Below are 10,187 nucleotides of genomic sequence, written 5' to 3'. Positions count from 1 at the left end.
ATACATAGAATTAGCTACTTCTTCCGGTCTTTGATTTACTTGTATGAGGAAGTCCAGAGTATCAGGGCTATATTTAGGTTGCTGCTTTGCCTGTTTGAATGGCACAGGATAATGTTTTTCTACCAGTACCATGTAAATCCTGGGATCACAGTTTGTTAGTTGAAGTATGTTTTTTGGGTTAAGATTTTCTGGGATTAGCCCATTTCAAACAACTGAAGCGTGATGGGATTTTAGGATTATGTGCACATTAGTTTGACTGTAGTGGCTTCGAGAATGTTTTCAACGGAATGAAATTATTTAGAAGGGTAACATTCTGGCTGACGTGCATTGGACTTTTGAACGTAATGTCATAGAAACCGCAGAAGAGTCTCCTGCTGTAGTTAGTAGGTTGTTTGTATTTTTCTGTGAGGTTTACAAAATGAAATGAGAAATCAGGATTACATGCACTTCTATGGCTGATTTTTCAACCCTTTAAACATCAGTTTACCTAAAAGGGCTTAGTGAATGAAATGATTTACACATTTTTCGTTCTGGGTGAGGTTCAATGGACCTCAATGTTTTCATATAAAGTGCATAATGGGGTTGCTGAACCATTTCAGATAGCCTTGAGTGCTTTTGGGTGAATCCTGTTTACCTTGTCATTATGGTAAACCTGCATGTGAAGCTTTAGTCTAATGCCAGGAAACACTGTAGGTATGACACGTAAGCATCATGACATGAGTTGCAGTGCATTGGACAGGTCGGTGCACTGCTTCAAGAGCCTTGTGTGAGTTTTCCATGCAGCCGATCACTTCCCTGTCCAACAGCAGACAAGGAAACGAACACATTCCACATTCTAGTCTGTAGAATGTCAAACGTTCATTTGGAATGTGGGATTTAAAGGTAGATGATAAACAACTGTAGTGGCCATTAGAAATAAATGAGCATTAAGGACATTTGAATACAGTTTATGTGAAGATTGACATGTCATGAAAGCTTCAAATGTTTACACACGCAGACATGGAAAACACTATCTGACAGCGGTACCCAGACTACCCACATTACAGTTCTACAGGTTCCAGGAACGATGTACAAATACACACAGAGATACAAAAACACCCGCGATAACAGTTTAACCTCACATTTCACAGACGCACACAAACTTGAGGCAGTGGTTTAATGCCAAATAAACTGGTACAACTGGTCAGACGAGAGGGAGCGAGACACCGCAGATGTAAAAGGGAGGGATGAAGGAGGAAATACCATACACAGATTGACAGAGAGAGAAGGGAAAGGAGAGAAATGAACAGAGGGGGAAACTGGAGGGGTAAGGTCCACTTAGCATGTTAGTGTCTCAATGGAGATGCAAGGGACTCATTGAATGGGATATTCTCCACTGGGAAAGTACTCTCTGAAGGACCATCTCTGACAGACTGGTACATGTCAGCTACCGCCACAGGTAAGTGTTCACCATCATGATGAACTTGTCATTGTGAGAACTGAATGTGCAATACTCTCTCAAATATAGGCGCTATATTGAATCATTGAAAATTGTATTACTATTTGCACACAGTTTGCAATGTTGATGACCTTTACAACTAATGCAACTTTTGTTGAGTTACTGATACAAAATACCATAGTGACTTACTCTACTAGATAGTGTTACAGTATGTGAATTTAACATTTCAGTAGCTCAGCATTTTCAGCTCCACAGTTCAGAACACCAAGACTGTTTTGAGCGTGTTCCTGGTCAATAAGCTCATGTCTTGTTTGTCGATGGCTCATCCATATTCACACGCGAACTGAGGGCATGAAACCTAGCATGACATCTCAAAAATAGCATTGGCTTGTGTAAATGGAATTCTAGTCAATAGATTATATATATATATATATATATATATATATTCATAGTCTAAACTACAGTCGAAGTCGGAAGTTTACATACACCTTAGCCAAATACATTTAAACTCAGTTTTTCACAATTCCTGACATTGAATCCTAGTAAAAAAGTCCCTGTCTTAGGTCAGTTAGGACCACCACTTTATTTTAAGAATGTGAAATGTCAGAATAATAGAAGAGAGAATGATCTATTTCAGCTTTTATTTCTTTCATCGCATTCCCAGGGGGTCAGAAGTTTACATACACTCAATTTGTATTTGGTAGCATTGCCTTTAAATTGTTTAACTTGGGTCAATCATTTCAGGTAGCCTTCCACAAGCTTCCCACAATAAGTTGGGTGAATTTTGGCCCATTCCTCCTGACAGAGCTGGTGTAACTGTGTCAGGTTTCTAGGCCTCCTTGCTCGCACACACTTTTTCAGGTCTGCCCACAAATGTTCTATGGGATTGAGGTCAGGGCTTTGTGATGGCCACTCCAATACCTTGACTTTGTTGTCCTTAAGCCATTTTGCCACAACTTTGGAAGTATGCTTTGGATCGTTATCCATTTGGAAGACCCATTTGCGACAAGCTTTAACTTCCTGACTGATGTCTTGAGATGTTGCTTCAATATATCCACATAATTGTCCTTCCTCATGATGCCATTTATTTTGTTAAGTACACTAGTCTCTCCTGCAGCAAAGCACCCCCACAGCATGATGCTGCCACTCCCGTGCTTTATGGTTGGGATGGTGTTCTTCGGCTTGCAAGCCTCCCCCTTTTTCATCCAAACATGGTCATTATGGCCAAACAGTTCTATTTTTGTTTCATCAGACCAGAGGACATTTCTCCAAAAAGTACAATCTTTGTCCCCATGTGCAGTTGCAAACCGTAGTGTGGCTTTTTTTTATGGCGGTTTTGGAGCAGTTGCTTCTTCCTTGCTGAGCAGCCTTTCAGGTTATGTCGATAAAAGACTAGTTTTACTGTGGATATAGATACTTTTGTACTCGTTTCCTCCAGCATCTTCACAAGGTCCTTTGCTGTTGTTCTGGAATTGATTTGCACTTTTCGCACCAAATTACATTAATCTCTAGGAGACAGAACGCGTCTCCTTCCTGAGCGGTATGACGGCTGCGTGGTCCCATGGTGTATATACTTGCGTACTGTTGTTTGTACAGATGAACGTGGTACCTTCAGCCGTTTGGAAATTGCTCAAAAGGATGAACCAGACTTGTGGAGGTCTACCATTTTTTTTCTGAGGTCTTGGCTGATTTCTTTTGATTTTCCCATGATATCAAGCAAAGAAGCACTGAGTTTGAAGGTAGGCCTTGAAATACATCCACAGGTACACCTCCAATTGACTCAAATGATGTCAATTAGCCTATCAGAAGCTTCAAAAGCCATGACATAATTTTCTGGAATTTTCCCCAAGCTGATTAAAGGCACAGTCAACTTAGCGTATGTAAACTTCTGACCCACTGGAATTGTGATATAAGTTAAATAATCCTTCTGTAAACAATTGTTGGAAAAATGACTGTCATGCACAAAGTAGATGTCCTAACCGACTTGCCAAAACTATAGTTTGTTAAGAAATTTGTGGAGTGGTTGAAAAACGAGTTTTAATTAGTCCAACCTAAGTGTGTGTAAACTTCTGCTTTCAACTGTATATTTCCCTGTCTTTACCTATTTGAGATAGACAAGGTACTTTTTGTTGTCATTGCTAGAAATGCACTCCCTATGCTCTTTATGTTGCCTGAACTATTAGCTCTCTGTGACAAACCAATCGCCTTGTCTCACCGACAATCGCATTCCTCCACAGCTCCTCTGGAGAGACGTGAGAAACCAGAACCTCACGTCACTCTCCATCTGATTCCAGCCATCACAGCTACGTCTACCACAGCACCTCCACCTGCCTCTATCCACCATGAGTGACGACAGGGAAAGACAGGGTGCCGATGGAGGCTACGGGGTCGAACAGCCGCCCAACGTCAAACCCAAACCTGACAGCATCAAGAAGGAGAAAAAGGAGAAATCCACCAAGGTGCGTAGGTCCATGAGCACTGACTCCGAGAGAGGAGAGGGATCTGGGAGAAGGAGGGAGAGAAAGAGAGACAAAGGGTTGAGGAGGGAGCGTGGTAGAAGTGAGGAGAACAGGAGGCAAGACAGGGCTGGAGATGACAGCAACCAGAAGGAGTCTGACCCCCAGGAAAACGACATGGAGGACACTGAGTGCGTGGTTTGCTTCTGCGAATACGACAACGTCTTTAAAACCCCCAAGCTGCTCTCCTGCGGGCACACGTTCTGTCTGGAGTGCCTGGCCCGGATCAACGTCACCTCCTTAGAGCTCAAGTCTCTTTCCTGCCCTGTGTGTCGAGAGCTCACCAAGCTGCCCCATGGCCGCAACCTGCCCCAGCTGGGCAACAACCAGGACATCTTCCGCAAACTCCCTCCAGAGATGCAGAGGGCGCTGTCCGTGCGCTTCAAGCGCAGCAAGGGCAAGCTGGTCCTCAAGAAGCCCCCTCCTGGTACTACCAGCCTGGCCATGTCCAGCCTCACCCTGCCCACTCTCAAGAAGCAGGACCCGCAGGCCTCCAGCAACCTCCAGCTGGGCACCATAGATCAGGGCCTCGCCACTGTCGTGGACGTGGGTCGCCCCCCTAGCAGGGTCAGAGGTCGCCTGCGCAGGATGTTCCGCTCGGACCAGTGCTACTACACCGTGATGGCATCCATCGTCACCATCACCGTGGTGCTGATGCTGATGGGCATCCTGGCCTTCATGGTCATGCCCAATGTGGTTCTCCACAACGGCAGCAAACCCAACCAGGGGAATTCCAGCCAACCATAACCAGGTGGTCAAATACCCTGAGGAAAAGACGGGATGGTGGTGGGATGAAGGGAAGTAATACCAGAGGAGAGAATCACTCAGATATTTTCAGAGGACTAATATTGTCAGGGATCCTAATATCTGCCATTTCATTTTCTTTACTAATACTCAGTTATGAAGAAAATGTGAATTAACTGAAAAGAAAGGTGACCCTGAAAGCACTAGAGAACACTCAACTGGGGTCAATACATAACAAGGACCATGTTGTTTATGAAGGACTGACGCACAAGAAGTACTAATGGGAAAAGTGTCGCAAGAGTTATTTTTTATCCACCATGTTGTCTTCCTTCCTGCAGTATAAAGATCATGAACATGGAACATTTACCCAAATGTGAACGGGACAGCTATTGCGGTGAAGTCAGAGAGGACAATTAATGTTGCCTGGGGAAATGTAATTCATTATAAAGTTGTGTACTATGTAATTGCACTGAAGTCTGCCGTGGAGAATTATTACAAGTAAGAGATTATTTGATTACACTGAGCATTATCTTATTCTTTACATTGCAAAGTAAAAATGCTCAGCTCAAGATTTTGTTTTACATTCATTGATGTCTAACTAATGTATATTTACGTACAAAATATGAATATACATATAGAGTTCAAATAAGAATGATACAATGGAATAGGTCTCTCTTGTCATAGGAGAGGTATCCTACCACACTGAAATGAATTACATTTCCAATAGACCCAGTGCCATGTTACATGCACGTTGCACGTACATACACGTTGCCTTACAGTAAAACCAAATGTGCTGATTTGATTTCTGATAAGATCTTTGCCTATCGGTACCTTGGTTGCACCTTCCTCTTTTAGTCCCATTAGAGAATAATTTTATTTTCGTTTTTATACTATTTCCTGACAGGTTCAGTGTGTGTGTGTGTGTGCGTGCGTGCGTGCGTGTGTGTGTGTACTGTTTTAACATTTTACTGAAAGCTACACTATACAAAACATTAACAACACCTGCTCTTGCAATTACATATACTTACCAGGTGAATTCAAGTGAAATCTATGATCCCTTATTGATGTCACTTGTTAAATCCACTTCAATCAGTTTCGATAACGGGAGGAGACGGGTTAAAGAAGGGTTTTGAAGCCTTGAGACATGGATTGTGTATGTGTGCCATTCAGAGGGTGAATGGGCAAGACAAAGGATTTAAGTGCCTTTGAACTGGGTATGGTAGTAGGTGCCAGGCGCACCGGGGTGCAACTCAATATTAGGAAGATGTTCCTAATGTTTGGTGTATGTATCAGTGAAACAGTGTCACTCATGACTAGTTTTAGTTGCAGTAGCTATGTTTTCCATTCTATGGTTGTCAGTGTGACAGAAAAACCTCTTACAAGGCACCTTGCATGCAAATATTTCATAATGGAAAGGAGGCAGTGACATTTGACAGCATGACTAAGTGTATGTGTTGTGTAACATGCAAGCGTTTTATTAATTGTTTAAGGAATGTGCTCTTAATCATTAAAATATAAAGTTTGAACGGTTACCTAACAGTTAATATTGTGGTGAGTGCAGAAACAAGACTCATTTTGTAAACAACAAAACACTTTGCTGATGCTCGGGGCACCAGTTGACCTAATCTGGCTATGCGAGTTTGTCTTTGCCTTTTCTACAAGCAGGTGTTGACATAGACATATGTCTATTTCAACCACTGTTAAACAGAACGCCCTGTATTTAATTTGATGTTCTTATGGTAAATTCATTATGGTAAGCAATTCTTATGGTTAACACATTCATTATTTGTTCCCACTTTATAGGCCTATTTAGTGATGCTAAAGCAAGTAATTCCATGCACATACAATAGGCATTGTAATTACATAGCATTGTTGTCTCTCTTTCTCTGTGTGTGTGTGTGTGTGTGTGTGTGTGTGTGTGTGTGTGTGTGTGTGTGTGTGTGTGTGTGTGTGTGTGTGTGTGTGTGTGTGTGTGTGTGTGTGTGTGTGTTTATAGAGGGACATGCAATAGGGCAAACAATTTCAGATAAGCTGTTTATATCTCTCCAGAAATCTATCACAACAGTCATTATTAATGTATTTTCAAATATTTTAAATTGTGTAAGCCAGAGAGAAATTCCAGGTGTTGTAAATTGTGACTTTATATCAATTGTCCATAGGCTATTCTATTTTAATCCATTTAAACCAGTTTTATTCAATCTATTTAAACTTTGTGCGGGGACCAAACCTTGTTCGCCATTCCTCTCAAAAAAGTTTGTAGCCTATGCATTTTCTGCACATTGATCCACCCTCGTTGACAAAGTCTACTCACGACCCCGGCCCGGGCGGAGCTTCTGCTTGGGTGAACCAGACCCCGGTCCAGAAAGACCCTGCCGCAAACTGAATATTGGCCTAACTGTGCGAGTGTTCGGGTTGAATAGCTAACGAACGGTATGTCATCAAACATGGATATGTTTTCCTCTTGAATTACAGTGCTTGCATACATTTATGGTAGATGTGTGACAATATAATTAACGTTGCGGACAGTCACCACTAGAATATCAAGAACGATGGCTTCTACCCCTTCTGATTCTGCTTTGTTTGCTATTCTACGGTGTTGTGGGAATATCCTAGCCAGGAATCAAGCAAAGTAGAAGCGGCCTGCTACCTCGGGATACAGCCTCGGACTGACTTGCAGAGCGGTATGCGATTCCGTGCTGCCAAAACGAACTCCCTCAGTATGGAAGTAATTTTTTCAAGGACATCGACTTGAGTTTGGAAATGGAGTGTCTGTGGAATATAAACCTGAGGCGAACAGCAAAACGAGAGATTATGAGTCAGGAAATTATACCTGTCAAGCAAAGATTACAGAGCCAATAATTTGCTCGCCAGGGGCCCCGAGCTCCTTGAATATGCCAAATGCCCAAAATGAAAAATGGCATTACTCGTAGGAACTATAAGAACATTTTTGGGGGGACAAAATCATAGAAACCTCCCCTGCCGTTTTGAATGTGTCCATAACTAAGGAAATAGAGGAAAATATGATCGCTGCTTTTATCCTAAATGGTTGGTCTACTCTGAAGAACAGGTGCTTATTTTTCACCCTGTTTGTGTCTGAAATCATGCATATCAAACTGGGACTGTTCTGCGGGTCCAGGCCAAATGATGTAGGTGAAGCTGCCATGGAGGGACAGACCACACACCTGATCAGAGGAAAAAGCACCTCTGTCAGAAGTAGTGTTCAACAGGTGAGTGAATAAAATTGAGATTTCATAATTAAGCCTTTGCCATGGTCTACTGTGCCTGAACCCCTGAACATTTGTGTGCTATACCCAATGAAAACCATACCCCAATGTAATGACAAATATGTCCAAAACAATATGCTTCACAATGTAGCCTATTTGTGTTCCGTTTTGCAGGGTGAGTCATTGAATGGACAAAGAGGAAGTCCCTTTGATGAACAGCCTTTGATTGACACCTCCCAGTCCCCTGCAGAAAGGACCTCAGAGGGCAGGCACAACTAAGGGCCTGAACACCAGTACACACCCATACACACACACACAAAATATGCATAGGCGACTCTCCCAGGCCTCAGGGTGGAATGTCCAAAGCACTTTGTATGGGGAACTGACTTCCAGAAAGGCGTTGAACAGTGTCATGACGTTGGCCTCTTTCGGTATAGCAAGCCCATCCCCCTCTCCCTGCCTCTCCCTTGCCTCCTACAACTAGGCTGCTGTGGTCAGATGTCGTAAATTCCTGAGAAGACCTCATGGACACAGTTATAGAGAGTAGTTTTTCATGGAGAACAAAGGAAATCCTTCCACCTCACAGAACTTGAGGTACAAACAAATTTCATGTTCCGGAGAAAGTATAGATCGGTGAAGAATCCAGCTACAAACTGGTCCGTTTGTCACAACTTGGGGAAGCTCATGGGAGACGGTGTGGCCACATTACCATAACGCTGTTTATATAATAGCCTCAGATATGAGGTTTACATCTAATTGTTGAATAAGATGAATGAGTGAGTATTATACAGTTTGTATAATTGTGTAATATGATTGTGGACTGTTTAATGAAGAAAAATACAATTCCCTTTTGATTTGAACTAAATCAGAGGACCGCCCCTGATCCCAGTTAGGGTCAGGCATCCTGGGACAGCCCTCTTCGGCCCTTCCGAATAAAACCCCACTCGGGTTTTCGATCAGCAGACCGAGCTTACCTCAATTACGAGATGGCTAAAGGTTGCAGACCACCAGCGATCAAGACAACACACTGAGCGTAAATATATATATTGATTGCAATTGTTCCCAAATGAGTGAGCGTTCATGTGTAAAGGATTAGCATTTCAATTGTTAGAATTATTAACGCTGTAGTGACTTCTTAGTCGACCCCCACTTCCCCTTTTTGTCTAACAAGCCGCAAACCGGTTTAGTCCACTAGGGCACATTTTCCTATCATTACATTTACCTTGTTTGTTTGTTTATGCATTTCAGTGAATTACTTAGTTAGTAATAAATAAATGATTTAAGACAATTGATGTATGGATAACTCATAGTAAAGACTGGGTTCGTGCAGATAACCAACAATTTGCGACGTTTGGAATGAGACTAACTTGAGGTAAAGTAAATAATTCATTAATTCAAAGACTAATTGATCAGATAAAATATCTGAAAAGTTATTTTAGGAAATGATAACTTTGTAATCTGAATATTTTTCCTTGGTGCCCCGACTTCCTAGTTAATTAGTTACGTGATTAATCAGTTGATCGCGCAGTAACTAATTACAGAGAATCTTTGTTAAAAACTATCAGTCTTCAGTTAATGATAGTAAAGACACTACAACAGTAAGCACCTGACTTTGAGACATGTTGCACGATGACATGTTTTATTATCAGTTGATAAGTCACACAGTTGTTTTGACAATCGCTTTGTTGTATGAAAGCCAAATATCACTGTTAGCTCTGAGGATTGTTAGAAATAAACAACAAATCTGACAGATTTTTAAAATATTGTTCAGGGAATAATCATGCTATAAACTCCATCAAATCAATCTAACGCCCTTTTGATTTCACCTGACACTCTAAATTGTTTGTAGACTTTTATTGATCTGCAGGTTGCATTGCATGTACACTGAGTGTACAAAATACTAAGAACACCTTCTTAATATTGAGTTGCAAAGATTACAAGGTGTCGAAAGCATTCCACAGTGATGCTGGTCCATGTTGACTCCAATGCTTCCCACAGTTGTGTCAAGTTGGCTGGTTGTCCTTTGGGTGGTGGACCATTCTTGGAAAACTGCTGAGCATGAAAAACTCAGCAGTATTGGAGTTCTTGACACACTCAAACTGGTGTGCCTGGCACCACCATACCCCGTTCAAAGGCACTTAAATATTTTGTCTTGCCCATTCACCCTCTGAATGGCACACATACACAATCCATGTCTTAATTGTCTCAAAGCTTAAAATCCTTCTTTAATCTGTCTCCTCCCATCATCGAAACTGATCGAAGTGG

General features: G+C 41.9%; 1 protein-coding gene across 1 annotated transcript; it reads left to right on the top strand.

Moving 5' to 3' along the window:
* Positions 1 to 32: 32 nt before the first annotated feature.
* LOC110516135 (uncharacterized) lies at positions 33 to 6,230 on the top strand. Its single transcript, XM_021594722.3, has 2 exons — positions 33 to 1,438; positions 3,676 to 6,230. Exon 2 carries the CDS (start codon positions 3,781 to 3,783, stop codon positions 4,699 to 4,701), a length of 921 nt encoding a protein of 306 aa, XP_021450397.2. The 5' UTR covers positions 33 to 1,438; positions 3,676 to 3,780; the 3' UTR covers positions 4,702 to 6,230.
* The last annotated feature ends 3,957 nt before the right edge of the window (positions 6,231 to 10,187 follow it).

Source organism: Oncorhynchus mykiss, chromosome 3 (genome assembly GCF_057628025.1).
Source record: "Oncorhynchus mykiss isolate SJ-2025 chromosome 3, ASM5762802v1, whole genome shotgun sequence".
Taxonomy (NCBI): domain Eukaryota; kingdom Metazoa; phylum Chordata; class Actinopteri; order Salmoniformes; family Salmonidae; genus Oncorhynchus; species Oncorhynchus mykiss.
This window is presented reverse-complemented; position numbering and strand designations above follow the sequence as displayed.

Excerpts from the sequence above, each read along its gene's own strand:
- LOC110516135 (XM_021594722.3), top strand. The coding sequence starts at position 3,781 with ATGAGTGACGACAGGGAAAGACAGGGTGCCGATGGAGGCTACGGGGTC.